This window comes from Gouania willdenowi, chromosome 6 (genome assembly GCF_900634775.1).
Source record: "Gouania willdenowi chromosome 6, fGouWil2.1, whole genome shotgun sequence".
NCBI classification, from domain to species: domain Eukaryota; kingdom Metazoa; phylum Chordata; class Actinopteri; order Blenniiformes; family Gobiesocidae; genus Gouania; species Gouania willdenowi.
In genome coordinates this window covers 43,075,041-43,092,328 of record NC_041049.1, presented here as the reverse complement: position 1 = coordinate 43,092,328, position 17,288 = coordinate 43,075,041, and the positions used below count along the sequence as shown (strand labels likewise).

At 37.9% G+C, this 17,288-nt stretch overlaps 1 protein-coding gene across 2 annotated transcripts in view; it reads left to right on the top strand.

The window, feature by feature from the left end:
* Positions 1–3,035: 3,035 nt before the first annotated feature.
* The window catches only part of mapk8ip2 (mitogen-activated protein kinase 8 interacting protein 2), a 38,134-nt gene continuing 23,881 nt past the window's right edge, over positions 3,036–17,288 (top strand). For both annotated transcript variants that reach the window (XM_028450402.1, XM_028450401.1), the window contains exons 1-2: positions 3,036–3,443; positions 15,786–15,891. In XM_028450402.1, the coding sequence (XP_028306203.1) occupies positions 3,379–3,443; positions 15,786–15,891 (171 nt within the window). In that variant the 5' untranslated portion in view covers positions 3,036–3,378. The remainder of the gene's footprint in view (positions 3,444–15,785; positions 15,892–17,288) is intronic.

Here is a 17,288-nt window from a genome sequence, read left to right as displayed (position 1 = left end):
TTCACCCAGGTGTGGCCGATTCCCAATCAGGCCTCCTCCACTATTTAGCTGAGTGCTTGGTCACAGTGTGTTTGCTGGGTCATTGTTAATGTCATTGTCTTCCCTCCTTGTGTCCTGCTGTGGCTGGTCCATGCTCCTTGTACCTCCCGTCTTTTTGGATTTAAGTTACATTTTCTTGGCGAAATAAACATGGACTGGTTCTGAGAACGCTATGCATCCATCCTGCCTCCATCTCTCCTTGCATTTGGGTCCACACCTCCACTCAACTGTGACAAATTGGTGTGTGTTTGGGGAGGGGGGAATCCATTCTAAATTAATGTGCACCAATCCATCCACATGTGCCTGCCTAACTTTCACTAAACATATCTATTTTCAGTAGTTAGATGTAGTGGCAGGTGTGACGTGAGTGAAGCTGCAGTAATCAGGTGACCTTCACTATGTAGCACCGTCTACGTAACATGTAAACACTTAGATCTGACTCAGAGTGTAACACTACAGTCACTACCACCCAATGGATGGGTGTTGTGACACAGGCTGTAACCGGACTAAATGGTGGTCCGTTATACACTCAACACTCACATACTTGCACGCATGTCACGTAGACGGTGATCGATAGTGAAGTGCACCTGATCGACGTATGTGTGTGAGACTCTCTACCTGAGACTCTAATCTCCTCTGTTGGTTCTCTCTCACCCACACGCCGCGCAGAAATGTGCAGCTTTCAACACAGCAGCCATTGCCGTCAATAAGTTCCGGGTGAGGTCTGTCTGGTCTAAATAGGGTACGGTCAAACTAACATGAAAATAAATGTTTTGAAACATCATCACCAAATAAGGAACAGTAAAAAAGTGTTTTTCCTCAAAAGAGAAGTCCACAGGAGCTCTTGCATGCACCGGAAGTGAGCTGTGTAGTTAAATAGATATAGATGGTGCGCTAGCACCCCCTCACACCCTGAGGTCAAAAGCTGAATAGGTTTCACTTGGGTTTGAAGATGGATGGATGGATATTTATCAGGTCGTGCAGCCTCAATGGGAAAATAGGGCCCCATTAGTGAGATCTCCCACTGATTCTTGTCATGTTTTTTTTTTTTTTTTTTTTTTTTTGTGTGGGGGGGTATGTCTTATTAAAAACATTCTAACAATGCAACATATAAGTTAGAGACTAACCTGTATAGATGGTTAAGATCCCTCACACATTTTTTTTTATCCACATGTGAAAAGTAACTGATGTCATGAAACTTTTTGTCAAACAAAATAAAATTGTTGTGATTTTTCTTCATGTTGGATGTCTTATTATCCCGCTTTGTCAAACTGCTGTAGCTCTGAAGGTGAGGCTGGTCTCTATTGTGATAATTTGGCGCCACTATGTGGCACAGGTAGTCACTGCAGGAAGCTAAAAGACACATTTCCAGCTTCCAGTTCTATGCATCATCCAACAACCATCCATCCAGTGATCCACCCATTCATGACTTAAAATATAAAACAACAACAAACAAACAGACAATACTTCATTTCTAGTTGTTCCTCTAGGCAAGGGTGTAGAATTAATATTCAATATATTATTAAAATGTATTAATAATTGTGGTGCCCTGTTTTTGCACGCCCACATGTAAGACATATTTGGGTCATTTACAATAACATGAACAGACAAAATTACCTGATTTTGCAACACATTTTCTCAAAATTTGGAATGCATTTTGCCAAAATTCGGTGAGATATGATGCAATAGAAATGTACAGGTTTTAGAAAAAAAATGCAATTAAATATTACTAAATACATATAATGTAATAGCTGCCTGCACGCCCCATTGTATTTTGGTGGAGTTTGATTGAATTTGTAGGTAATGAGATAACTACAACTTTTTGTATATGATGGTTTGCAAAGACGCAAACATCAGGAATCTGTCACTGCTTTTTGCAGATGATGTGGTCCTGTTAGCTCCACCAGGTCGTGACCTTCAGCTCTCATTGGATCGGATCACAGCCGAGTGTGAAGCGGCCGGGATGTGAATCAGCACCCCCAAATCTGGGTCCATGGTTCTTGACCGAAAAAAGGTGGAGTGCCTTCGCTAGGTTTTGGGATAAGGTCCTACCCCAAGTGGAGAAGTTCAAATATCGTGGAGTCTTGTTCACAAGTGAAGGAAGGATGGAGCAGGAGATGGACAGGCAAATTGGTCTGCAGTGATGTGGAGTCTGCACCAATCTGGTGAAGAGGGAGCTGAGCCGAAAGGCAAAGCTCTCGATTTACCAGTCGATCTTGGTTCCTACCTTCACCTATGGTTATGAGCTTTGGGTCATTACTGAAAGAACAAGATCTTGGATACAAGCGGCCAAAATGTGTTTCCTCTGTAGGGTGGCTGGGCTCTCCTAGGAGATAGGGCTTAGTCATCTGGGAGGGGCTCAGAGTAGAGCCGCTGCTCCTCCACATTGAGAAGAGCCAGATGAGGTGGCTTGGTCGCCTCCCTGGTGAGGTGTTCAGGTCACATCCCAGCAGTAGGTGACCCTAAGGAAGACCCATCACACGCTTAAGAGACTATGTCTCTGGGCTGGGTCGGGAATGCCTTTGCATCCACGGGAAGCGCAGGACAAAGTGGTTGGGGAGAGGGAAGTCTGGGCTTCACTGCTAAGGATGCTGCCCCTGCGACCCGACCATGGATAAGCGGCAGAAGGTGGATGGATGGTTTACAAAGAGTCATGTTTTTTTTTACTGTGAACAAACTATACTCTTGTGGGCCGCTTTTGGTCACCAAACCTTGAGTTTGACACATGTTCTAAGGTCAGGAGATGCAGACCACAGCTTTAATGTCTTTAATGTAACTAAACAGATATCAGTTGTACATTTGTCCCATTGTCCTTCATCATGCTGCTCATTGCAGAATGACCATGTGGATGCAGCACGTGCGATGTGTCCATGTTTGTTTGTAAAGGTTTTGTTCTCTGTCTTTGTGATGATCGCCTGTTTCCTGGTGGTCAACGGTTTAAGGGTGATGACGTAGACAGTCTGCCCCCGCCCCCTCTCTGTGAGCCACAGGCGAACATCAGCTCCACCAGCTGCTGCGGTGAACGCATCGAGTCACTGCGGAGATCTACGGTGTCTCTGGTCCTCTCTGGTCCTCTCTGGTCCTCTCTGGTGCCGGTGTGGATGGACGGAGGACTGCAGCTTGGAAGCTGCTGACTAGGCTCTTCTGATTGATCGGAGGAGGAGGAGGAGGAGGAAGAGGAGGAAGGAGCGCATCTGTGGCCGCAGATAGGGACGCCTCTGCCCGCCTCCCTCCGTGCGTCTCCGTGCGCTGACCGTGAATGGACGGCGGTGTGTTTTCTCTCTCTCTCTCTCTCCGTGATTTTCAGCTGTCGCTCTGAGTCATTTGTAGAAGAAGAAGATGGCGGACAGGGCTGAGATGTTTTCCCTCTCCACCTTCCATTCCCTGTCTCCTCCTGGATGCAGGTAAGAGCATCAGCACAAGGGTGCGCATCATCGTGCGTGTGCGTGTGCGTGTGTGTCAGACTGCAGTAAAACATCCACAGCATCGGTTCACTTACAGGGATGTTGGGAATAAGCCGCTATAAAGGCCTACCATTCCTGCCCTGACACCTTTGGGTGCTTCAACTGATCCGCGTCTGTGATTCAAAAGGTTGAATGAAAGAGGGAATGATCATCAAAGACAGACGTGTCTTTGTTTTTTTAAAGACATTTTTATTTTTATTTTAATATAAAGCCTGACAAATGTGAGGATGAAGCTGTGGCGACACACAGCAGCTTTGCGCATTATCTGTGCGAGGCCCACGCCCTGTTGAGTCCTAACGCAGAGAAGGACAGACAGGATGCTGCTGCTGCTGCTGCTGATGATGATGAACAAAGATACAGACAAATCCCGTTTACAAAGAGACTGTCTCTGCCACACACTGTTTAACCCAGAACGTTCTAAAGCTGCATCTCAGGCTCTTACATCCAAAACACTGATTTGAACTGTAATCACAGTAGTTACTGATTCATAATCAACAAATCCTCCTTAATTGAGAAGAATAGATACAAAAAAACATGAGTTTTTGTGTGTTTGAACGTAGTTGTGACGATATACAAAGTTCATCAGACAATACGATAGACCAGTGTTTCTCAAATGGGGGTACGTGTAACCCTAGGGGTACGCGATGGCACTACAGGGGGTACAGGGGGAGAGTGGAGTTGGTCCCACACCCAGCGGGAGATGTCTGGAAATGATATAAACTATAAATATACATCTATTCAGGAACCACTACATCAGCGTTTTTCAACCTTGGGGTCAAGACCCCGTGGGGTCACCTGGAGTTTAAATGGGGTCGCCTGAAATTTCTGAAAAATGTAAACAGATTTTTGACATTTTTTTAATTATTATTCTTTTTTTTTTAAATTAAAACAACACAATCTTAAACAACTGTATTTCTATACTTTTACTTTATGAAATATAAATGTAGTTGAACTAAAATGCAAAAATTATTGATATCAAAATGGGGTCACGATCCAAAAAAGGTTGGGAACTACTGCACTAAATACTGTTTCTTTCCACTTATTTACAAAATGAGATTCTTTTAAATGGCTGTTATTACTCGTCCATTCCATCATTATGCTCTATAGTTGTTTTTAAATAGATTTCTTAGCAAAATATTGTAGTCAGACAAAGGGAGTACTTGGATTCAGGAATAAGACAAAGGGGGTTCTTGAACCAAAAAAAAGTTTTAGAACCACTATTATATTAGACAACACGGGGCTCTTGATGATACAATTTTTTTCCTCTTTTTCTTCTTTCTTTTTTTATCTTCATTTTTTTGTCTTCTTTTTTTGCTTTCCTTTTTTAGAAAGAAAAAAAAGAAAAGAAAGAAAAGAAGAGAAAAACAACAACAAAACAATACAATAACGTTTGAAAAATAACCATGTTTTTATTTTACTAACTCAACATACTCAGCAAATATAAAACAAAATAAGAAATAAATGAATATACATATATTTAAAGTTACACTCTGCAAATAGAACTCCAAAACAAAGACTGACTACTCATGCCAGTGTCAAATAAAAACCAAATCTTGTCTTCGTCACGACAAAATTAAAAAAATAAAAAACCCTCCTGCATGAATTTTACACAACTTTTTTTTTTTTTTTTTTTTTTTTTTTTAAACATCAAACTAGAACAGTCCACACTGCCCAGCTAATAAGATAATGACATATACTGTAGGCCTGGGCAAGAGATTCAAGATATATCAAGATTTCTATTTCCGTTGTATAGGAAATTCCAATATCGCCTATAACAATATTTTGTATGAAAATACTCATTTTAGGTGTCACTGTTTTTTTCTACAACTTCTCAGAACAGCATTAAAAAAGATCAGTTAGATAAATTGCTCAGTGCGTCCTGACCCAGACCTTCCTCTAAACAAGCCACACTAAAGAACTCACTCACACATGCTGCCCCTTTTAGAAAAAAAAGCCTGAAGTGGCACATATTGTGCAGCTGTTTGTTAATAAATGTGATTGTGTGGCATTTTTCATCAGCAAATTTAACCCTAAATTGTTCTTCTTGTCAGACTTCATTTGAATTAAAATGATTGAGATGTATATCGTACATCGCCATTTTGAGAAAAAATATCAAGATATGAGATTTGGCCTATATTGCCAGCCCTAAATAAAACCAACTATTCTGATTTAAAGTGCTTAAAAAGTGCCACAGGGATTGACTATTCATGCCATTGTAAAATAAAAACTAAATAATGTCATCATCACAACATTCTTCAAAAAACATGCATGTATATTCCTACCTACACATTCATTTACATTTTAGTTTTGTTTTTAAAACGTCAAACTAAAACAGTCTGCACAGCCAAGATATAAAATAATGACATGTTCTTTTTCAACAACGTTAGCATGTCTACATTTTCTGTCAGCAACTCAGACCTTTGGATGTTGACTATGGGTGTGTTGGAAATGCCACACTAACATATTATATGCCAAGTATAAAGTAAAAAGTAATTTCCCCTTGAGATAAAGCACTTCTGATTATGATTTTGACTACAAACTCAATAGCTGTGTTTTCATTACAGTTTTACACAAATTACAAGCAATATTTCAAAAAATTTGACAAAGTATAATTGCGCTTTGAACACGTTTCCATTGAATGTTGTTTTGGAGACTAGTAACTGGTGAAATCTCTTGTGAGACTTCTCTGCAGGAAGATGGAGGCTTCATACCTTCTTATAACACTCTGCTTTCCTTTGTTGTTTCACGTCTAATGTAGCACTAATAATCTTTAAGTATAAAGCTAAGACATGTCTGGGTCTTCTGTCCAAACGTTCCTACCGTGCCATGTTTTCTCAGAAAGAAGTGGTCATGTGACCAGGTACGTCACGTCAATATAAAAAACTAATGGAAGACAAGGAGAGATGCTTTTATTTTGAAAAGGGGATGTTTGACTTTTAACTTGAAGTTTTTCCCCATATAGTATACATCCTTGTAGTTCTCGCATACTCAATTTTTCCACACTATCCATGTGAACGCACTATATACTCATTTTGACATCAGACTTAGTATGAGTAGTACGTTAGTATGACATTTACAACACGGCCTATGTCTTCTGCAGTTGGAAAGACACGCTTGCTTGAGATACTGTAGATGTAGTACAGATGAAAAGGCATTTGTTCGCAATATCGCGATACCACTTGTACTGTCAATGATGCGTCCTGTGATGTACGATGTATTGTCCAAGTCTTAGTAATTACAGTAGTTTAGGATGGACTTTCAGCTTCTGAATGCTAATTGGGAAACATGTCCCGTTCATTTAAACAAATCCTTCATATTTGAACAATATGATGGAAGCGACTGAGAGGAACTGATACAAAAACATTGATTTCCATTCTCCGTGCATTTTTTTCTTCTTCTTTTTGCCTTAGAACAGAACTGTTTTTTTTCTGCAGATTTTGTGCAACCAAAATACGAGTTTTTAGTTAAAAAATATCCTAAAACTAGCTAATTGTAGCCTATTCTTTCTTAAAATATGTCACACAATATAAATGACTAATATTTTAAAGATACAGCTTTTTGAAAACTTTTTTAAAAATGAAACTTATTTAGTTTTTATTCTTGAGAATTGCCAGAATTATCATCTCATTCTGTTTCATACATGTTATTTCTAGGATTTATCTCCTTTATCACAGCTTTTAAAACATGGGGTTCGACTCCTGAGGTCGAGTGACACTGTGGGGTAGTTTGCATGTTGTCCCTGTTCTTTCATACATTTCCTCCTCGTATTTGATGCCAGCTTCTGATTAGCTTTTAATGCCTCCCGAGAAATCTCCCGAGCTAGCTTGCAACACACACATGCACACACACCGTCCATTGGCATTAACACAGGAAACAACACAATTATTTAGGCCGGACTCAAAATGCCACTCACTTTGTTGTTGTTGTTGTTGTTGTTGTTGTTGTTGTTGTTGTTGTTCTTCTTCTTCTTGTTGTTCTTCTTGTTCTTCTTCTTGTTCTTCTTCTTGTTCTTGTTCTTGTTCTTGTTCTTCTTGTTCTTGTTCTTGTTCTTCTTGTTCTTGTTCTTGTTCTTCTTGTTCTTGTTCTTCTTGTTCTTGTTCTTGTTCTTCTTGTTCTTGTTCTTGTTCTTGTTCTTGTTCTTCTTGTTCTTGTTCTTGTTGTTGTTGTTGTTGTTGTTGTTGTTGTTGTTGTTGTTCTTGTTCACACTAGTTAAAATCGCTACTCCTCTGTTATTCATGAACAAATCGGGCTGAAATTTGGTAGATTTAATCTATGGATGTGTACGCATTGCCCGATTTTTGATTTTTTGGCCCAGAGGGGCCCCAAGGGGGCCCCAAAAGAAACAAAAGTAAATTTCTCATTTATTTGCGGGTCAAATATTACAATGGTTGGTGGTAACGAATCATTGGCACATACCAATATATAAATGGGGTCCATAACTATGTACGTGTCACAGTGGCACCAGGGTGCCCCATTTTTCAAATCATTCAAATTATTCGTTGTTGAATCAGGCTGTATCAGCGGATCAAGAGCCTCTATGAGACCTTTTTTACTCAGTGGAACCGAGTCATTTGACTGGTTTTTAATGATTTTTGCTTATCTTTATGTTGTTTTTGTCATATTTTTGTTTTGTGTTTTTGTTTTCATTTTGTACATATGTTTCTATCACTTTTTTTTTTTATTTTTTGTTGTTGTAGTTTTGTGTATTTTTGTTTTCGTTTTGTATATTCTCTTGATTTGTGCATTTTTGTTGTTGTTTTGTGCATTTTTGTATTCACTTTGTATATTTGTTTCTCATTTTGTTTGTTACTATTGTTGTGTTGTGTATTTTTGTTTAAATTTCTTATATTTGTTTATCATTTTGCATATTTTTGTTGTCACTTTGTATATTTTTCTCTCACTTTTATGTATTTTTGCTTTCGTTTTGTGTATTGTTGTTGTCATTTTGTATATTTTTCTCTCACTTTTATGTATTTTTGTTGTCTTTTTTTATATTTTCCATTAACTTTACACGTTTCTAGGGGTGATTTTTGTGTGTTTATTTTTGGGGCTGCACAAAATTAGGTCGTGGGCCCCCTGGGGTCTCCCGTTGCCCATTTCTGCTGTATGAATATCATATAGCCAGGAAGGGAAGCACTAATCACTGAATTTTAAAAACAAGTCGCTCTATAACTTGGCCGCGATTTAAACACTTGTGCATATTTTTAAATGTATATTTAAAACATTTGTGATATTGATTAGGTTTGATTGCACATAAAGTTTATCCTATTGTGTGTAATTGTGGTTTCATTCTTTGATAGCTTCATAGCTGAGGCCGTTGTTAGTGTTTTGATAGTGAAGCACCATAATCTGGCTGACATAATCCCTCCCATCTACTGTTTCCATTTGGCAACATAATCCTTATGGAGGACAATGCTTTTCCTCAGAGTGACACAAATATATGAAACTGTGCAGCTTCTTTTCTGAGAGAGAAAACTTTAAAGAACAATTTTTATTTTTGACGTTGAGGTGTGTATCTCCATAGATCTGTATATATCAGCTTTGTTTAGTGTTTTTATAAATATCCCCTGTGGGTTTTATTGATGACTTTATAACAGCCTATTTTATTGATTAGCGTTCTGAGCAGCCGCTGCGCTGTTGTGTGCTTTTTGCTTTTTGCTGAGGCAGCAGTTGTAATGCTCAATTGTAAAGTAGGGTTGTGGTCAGCATTTAGGGAATGTGTCTGTTAGCAGGATTACGCCAAACGCACTTAATGTATTTTGATTTTCTAAAGTTTTATTCCTATTTTTATTTTGATTTCACTTGTAAACAAGTGCCTTTCACATTTGCTACTAGTTGACAATATAAAAACATTTTGGTTGTTGATGCTCAAAATTAAATGACCACATTTATAAAAACAGCCTTTACAGTGATGATTTTCCATCATACTCATCCATCCATCTTCATACCGGCTTATTCCCGTTTAACAGGGTCGCGGGGGTCTGCCGGTGCCAATCTCCGGCTCTCATAGGGGGTACACCCTGGACAGGGCGCCAGTCCATCACAGGGCAACACAGACAACCATTCACTCTCTCATTCATTCCTATGGGCAATTTAGAGACTCCAATCAACCTTACAGTCATGTTTTTGGATTGTGGGAGGAAGCCGGAGTACCCGGAGGAAACCCACGCAGCACGGGGAGAACATGCAAACTCCACACAGAAAGGACCCAAGTCCACCCCAGGGCTTGAACCCAGGACCTTCTTGCTGTGAGGTGGACGTGCTAACCACTAATCCACCGTGCGCCCCCGTCATACTCAGTTTCAGTGAAACCTCAGTATTCTTTTAGATATTTCTCGTCTGCGTTTGCTTGATTTTCTCCCTCATCGTCGCCTCTTAAGATGAATCCTTGTTTACTGCTCTGCTCTATCCTTTTGGACTCCATACCCTTTGAAGTCAGTTGGAGAAAGTGAAAAGGAGGACAGGGAGATGCGGTGGGCAGGGTTTCCATGTGGTAAGAGGCTTAAATCAAACCGAGTCTTTTTAGCGTAAACATTTCATTTCTGTCTCTCGTCTATTTTTGTCTCTTTGTACCACTCAAACTTGATATTTACCAAACATAATTTATAGCTGTAGCTATTGCTTATAATTTAAGACAATAGCAATGGCTTATTTTTGTCATAAAAAAAATGCTGTTTTTTCTGCAGACACATCCCTTTAAGTCGAATCCTCACATTCAGATTATTTCACACAGACTATGCTGAGATCTCCAGCAGGATAAATGCATGACTGATGGGTTTAAGTGTCTTTGTGCGTGCACACGTGCATGTGTGCTTTTTTTTAAGCCCAGTGGAGATGGATAGTGGATGAGAAGAGTGATCCTGGTAATGAGTCAGAAGGAACCACTTCAGATATCTCAGCCTTTTAAAGATGATGCCATTGGGAAGCATGCTCTCATGATACAAAAGGTTGCTTGATTACAGAAGTGACCCCCCCCCCCCCCCCCCCCCCGCCCCCCCCCCCCCACACACACACCCCAAACCTCCATGCTTTTGTCCTTATTTGATTTTATCACAATAACACAATATTGTGTTGCGATTCAGAGATATTGAGAGTATTGGGATTTGATTGTAACAATTATTGCCATTTTAATTTCCTTGTTTTCCTTTTTCCAAAAACAAAAGTTGAATCATACACTTCTATTGAAACTATTGATGAGTCATGATCACAAAAGTTCACGACACTGTATATACAGTATGTAGTGTTAAAACAGTGGTTCCCAAGCATTTCTGTTGTGCCCCCCTTTAAAGAATAAAACAGTGTCAGGCCCCACCCCCCCATCGCAACAAAATTGGTAAAAAAAAATAAATATTGAGGTCAAAATTGTGATGATAAATAAACAGTTATAATGAGCTTGTTAGAGTGCAAAGAATTTATTTTAATTACTTTTTTTTCATGCACAATAACTCATGCCCCCCTCATGCCCCGCTGCCATGACATCACCCCTATCTATCTATCTATCTATCTATCTATCTATCTATCTATCTATCTGTCTATCTGTCTGTCTGTCTGTCTGTCTGTCTGTCTGTCTGTCTGTCTGTCTGTCTAACCCATAAAAAACATGTCTTTTCATTGCACATATATTAGTGTTCTAAAATATGTGATTACAATTTTCATGTCATTTGTTTTTGTTTTGAAGAAGAATATTATTCTTCAAAGGGGGTGCAGCAGAAAATATTTGGGAACCACTAACCAATCATTGATGATCTGTAACTGTTGGAGAACAATAATAAATAAGATACTTTTCATTCCGGCTGTGATTTTCTTCAGTATCGGTGACCAGTTTACAGTCAGTGCAACTCTCTCTACCCCCCAAACACACACACACACACACACACACACACACACACACACAGATGTGAGCTCAACACAAGTGACGTCAGAGCCCATTGTTGGGAATACAGGGCGTGGTACTGTAGATCACATGGTGTGAGTGAAGCTGAACACTGGATGTCAACACTGCAGACACTGTGGTGTCTCATGGTGTAAAGATCACTAAGCGTTAGTCACTGTTCTACATCACCAGCCTCATGAACAAGTGTCACTAATAAATAATATTCATTTGCAGATGACTTATCACAAATGTTGATGTGTTTCTGTTTGTCTTTAATATTCAGTTTTCTTTTGCAACAGTAATGGAGAAGGAGAATAGGGTAGAAATAAGATATAATAGATGAATGAATAGAACAGATGGCCAAAGCAAAGACCTATTCATTAAAACTACAGGAGGCAATAGCTCCTTTAGCTATTGCAGTCATTAAAGTGGAACAGTCTTTGTGACAATGAGAAAAGCTTTAATTGCTAAATCAAAAACTGTGCAAATTTGGTGGAAGACAGTCAGGAGGAAACACAACAACCTTATTTCTTATTTACCTTCAAAATAAGATATCCAACAGTTCCCGTAGACAATTAAATGTGAACAAATACAAATTGTTTTGCTCCTGGCAACATCTGCATTTTTCTTTCATTAAGATCTGATGCATTTATCTTACAACAAACTGATTATAAAGATTAAGTTTTTCTTTATGAAAATAACAGTTTGCATTGTAATTTTTGACCAAAATAAAATTTCAAATATATCACAGTAAGGACACACCTGGTTTTTTTGTGTTTCTGATGTGATTTTGCACCTAAGCTGAAAAAATATATGATTTCTTGAATTCTCGTCCAAAACTGAATAATTTTTGATTTATGGTTAAATGACGTATAAGGACTTCACCGCATGATATTTCATAAAATGTTAATCATTGGACAATGTTTGCATGAATATAGTGATGGAAATAAAAATAGAAATACTTTGAAATCGTATACAGGACTATAATAGAACTAAAATAGAGCAGAACATATATTTTAATAGATTGAGAGTCATTTTAAAAAAAAAATTATACTGCATTACATGATATTTTGACACTTTGAATAACAGAATAAATTACAAAAAAAAATTTAGAGAGTAACATTAAAAACATCTCAGTGAGTTCATATATACTATGCATTTAAAAAAAATGTACAACTAAAAAAATGCAGTTGGAAAGAATATTCATGTTACATTTTATTGGTGGAGGTTTGAATCCTCCTGATAGGTGATGAATCTATTATTTAATCTCTACCTGTAGCCTGTGTAAACTGTGCCTACAGTGACTTTGTTCTCCTTTGAGATAATAATAACCTCGTCCTTGTTTGGTCCATGGCTCAAATTACGTTGTGTGTATAATACATCATATGACAGAGCTATGTAAGCCGGAGCCATACACTTTACTCTTCTCAGCTGAAAAGCTGCAGTGCATCAATTCTTTAAAGTTATTTTAAGCAAACTGCAGCGCTAATGAAAGCCTGCTGAAGCTAATGTAGCAAAGACAAATCTGAGTCTAATGAAAGAACTTATAGGAGCATGCATGGTTCATTACAGAAAAACACTGGGTTCCCCAGCAGTGTCGGCATCACGGGGGGGCATTCGCGGGCTGTGCCCCCCCCACTCCACTCTTCCCACTCTGGGACAAACTTTTTGTAACTCGACGAGATCTGATTGGCTCTGACTGTGTACACAAGCACGCCAAAGGATTGACCATCAGCGTTACTGATATGTTCACATTTACCAGTTGTAGACGGGACAAAATGTCTTACATTTCATTATATTTTATTCGTGCGTTGCGGAGCCTGTGTACTGTATGTGTGCTGCTGTTGCTGCTCGTTACAAACTCTGATGATGTCAGAATGATTAAACCATTTTAACACTGTGTACAACTTAAAGCCACAGTTTGCTCACACTACAAGAGTAAATAACAAGTGAAACATTCATAACAGATGACTTAATTAATGATGCGTAACTGCAGGCTCGCAAAAAGGTGCTTCAATCGAGACGGGAGAATAGACCCCTGTATTATTTACCTTCTTTTTTTCACCCCTGCACACCGTGCACAGTAAAAGCTGAACACCCAAATGCTATTTCACTACATAAAGTAGTATGCAGTAGTAGTATATATGTATGTGACAAACAAACCTCATGTATCCTTGACTTTCAGGCTAACGTCGTCGTTAAGATATTTTGCATGTTTGTTTACATTATAGCTATTACTGCTAGCTGCTAGCATCTTAACACATAAAATAGTATAAGATCAAACACTCACCCTGGCGAAGACCAAACGATAATCATCGTGGAGCCGTTTGGTACCGAGGTTGTGGACCCACCCACTCACAAAAAAGTTATATGCCTCCATTTTTTAGGCTTTCATCTGCTGTTTGGTGCAGTGTTTTTAAATGCCAAAAATATGTACTGTATAGTATTTAGAATAACTCCAGGAATGAGCAAAAATGTGTGCCCCTCAGCAGTTTTCTTAATGCCCCCCCATTGAATTTTGTCTGCTCCCCAATGTGTTCTGCTTATGTTCTCCTTTGACCTTTATGTCACAATGTTGGAGAAACATTTCTATTTAAAGGTCACAACTTGGCCCGAGAGACATCCATATACTACAAACTCAAAGAGTATATACTGTCTACTATATACTATTAGTATGATTAGGATGATGAGCGCTCCCAGTTTCACAAGATGCATTTGGAAACAAAAACAAAAACCTGAAGCACACTGAGGCTAAATTTATCTGTTGATTCTCCATCTTTGAAAGTTCTGAAAACTTTTAAAGTCAGAAAGTGACCAAGTAGAATATCAACATGTGCTCATTTGATCCAAAACTCACATATACACGTTTCATTTTTGGAGAATCACCATTTAGGAGTGACAAAACTTCCAGTTAACTTAAAAACAACAGCCTTATTTACAAAAGTGTTAAAAACTAATGGAAGACAAGAAGAGATGCTTTTGTTTTGAAAGTGTGATGTTTGATTTTTGGCTTGAAGCCGGTGTCACGGACTGAGTTTACTTCCGTACTGAGATTGTCTTTTAATCTCAGTACGTGACTGCTACATTCTGAGATGTACCTGTGCTGTACTGATATAAAAAAATACTTAAAACATCACATCAGTCGACCATCGATAAAAAATGGACAAATGACAAAAAATATGATCATTGTCATCATCAGATTGCTAATTTATATAAATACATAAGCTTATTATTGTAAAGTTACATTAGGTTAACTGTTGTTTATTGCAATGAATATTATAATCATGTCTTTTTTGGAAAATAAATTATTCCTTTTTGTATTGAGTTTTATTATAATCATGTTTTTTTGGAGAATAAACTACTGTATTCCTATTCGTATTGAGATTGCTGCATGAGACACTATTACTTTACTCAACTTGTTGACTGAAATTGTCACTCACTTTGCACGGCGGAAGTAGCAAAAATCACAGCGGAACTCGCAATAATTCATTTTCCGGTAGTTGCGCATGCTCATAATCGATTTCAGTATGAGGTAAACTCAGTCTGTGACGTCGGTCCCAGGACCATTTTACGCAGTCGCAATGCATCATGGGACGTTTGAGTATGACTACTGTGCCCATCATGCATAGTTAAAAAATGTCCCTATATAGTTTAGCATTTCTCGCATACTCAATCTTTTATCTTTTCATACTACCTAATGTGAACGCACTACATGCTATATTTGACGTCAGACTTAGTATGAGTAGTACATTAGTAAGACATTTACAACACAGCCAGATACTTGATTGTGGAAAATGGACAGAAAAAATGGATTTCACTTATTATTGCAAATTATATATTATATAATATGTGGACGATTTTAGGAAACGTCAAATCTCATGCAAAATCTCATGTCAATCTCAAACTTCGGACATCGCATTTGGTGCAAATACAGCAGAGAAATATGAATTTAAAAACACTATTTAATTACATTTATGGTATATGAATAAGCATGTTTGGCATGATTTCGGGCCTGTAATGACAACTTGTTTGGAAAAGATAATGAAACAGAAACAAAATGGAAAAGGGTAAAATTGCGTTAGCCTTGCAAATGAGTGATAACACTGAACCTTAGGAAATCTGCCAAAGTCAGTGAAAACATTTCTTTTTCTCGTGGAGCAGTTTTTCCCTGTTCCTCTCCCATTCTACGGACTGAGTGCTGTGTTTGAAACAGGGACAGAGGTCTTTGTGTGTCTGACAGCTCATGAATGAGAGCAGCTTTCTCTCCATCAGGGTTCAATGTGGTCACATAAATCAAAGAGAAGTCCCCTCTGAATCATCCACTGTTGACAGAGACACATCACAGGTATCAACGCTCTTTTTCACAGCGTGTTGTTGATATATATATACTGTCCATCATGTGTTTACAGGCCCTCGCACGACATCAGCCTGGAAGAGTTTGATGATGAAGATCTCTCAGAAATCACAGACGACTGTGGCATTGGACTCAACTATGACTCAGATCCATACGAGAAGGTGAGAGTCAGTAGACACACTGTTTATTTATCATTGGTTCATCAGTGACATGTGCACATCATTTCTATAACATTTATTTAGAGACAAACATTAAATTATCTAAGATCAACCTTTAGCTGAATATAGATTAAAAAAAAAAACGGGAACATGTAAAGAGTTATTACAGAGATGATAATTTTATCAACAAAAACATCATTTTAGTAACAAAATAGTACGGAAAACTATATAAAAGAAGATTTTAAACAATATTTTTGTTGTCTTTTAACTTTCAATCAAAGATGGATCTTAGGCCAGTGGTTGAAGAATGAAGAGCTTTATTACTGTTCTAAAATGATTAGGTATCAATATATATTTTAATGAGATTTGAAGAAGAATAAACCATATTTTTATTTTTTCAAAAAAGGTTACACCGTTTTTTTAACCTTTGTTTTGATTTAATAAGATATGAATGGCTGTATGGTTATTAATGGTTTTAATTTACTTCTTTCAAGCTTTTAAAGTGTGAGTGATCTATTTTTTGCTGTTGTTTAGTGTATTTGTCATTTTATGTGTTTTGAAGTCCTTTTGCACATATTTGTTGTCGTTCTGTATATTTTTCTAGCCATCTTGTGTGTTTTACAAATAATTTTGTGCATTTTCTCTTTATTTTTGTAGTCGTTTTTTTCTTGTACTTTTGTTTTTATTTTGTATATTCTGTATTTTTGTCATTTGGATGTGTGTTTTTGAATTAATTTGTCTATTTTTGTTGGTGTTTTGTGTATCATTCTGTCATTTTAGGAGTTTCTGGAGTTCTTTTGTGTATATTTGTTGTTGTTTTGTATATTTTTTACGTGTTAGCCCTGTCGGGTTGGTTCATCAGTTATCCCAACGAGTTTAATCTGGAATGCGCATTTCATCGCAATTTTTTGAAATAATGGGAATGTCCATACATCGTGACCTACTGTACTGTTATTAATAGTTGTAATACATTTCTTCCAAGTCTTTAAAGTGTGAATGATCATGGTACAATGATCAGGATTAATGACCCAGATCACTGTCAATATCTGGCAAAGAGGAGATTAGGTTTGTGCTCTCAGAGTGATCTTGTTCCACAGAAAAGCTGCTCCTATTTTTCAACGTTTACACTCTGTAAACAAACTGAGCTAGCTTTCCCTGCACTCATTCCAATGCTTATTAGATTCACTGAGTATTGTGTGACATTGAACAATAAGAGTGACTCATTGCAATGTAAGATCTATCATAGAAATTAGGGATAGACAGATATGTATTTTTTCGGGCCAATGCTGATTTTTTTTCCCATCAGCCTTAGCCGATGACTGATACGGACTGATGACTTTCTTGAGCCGATATTTGGAGCCAATACTACTTGTGCTTCCTCAATTTACATCATAAAAATT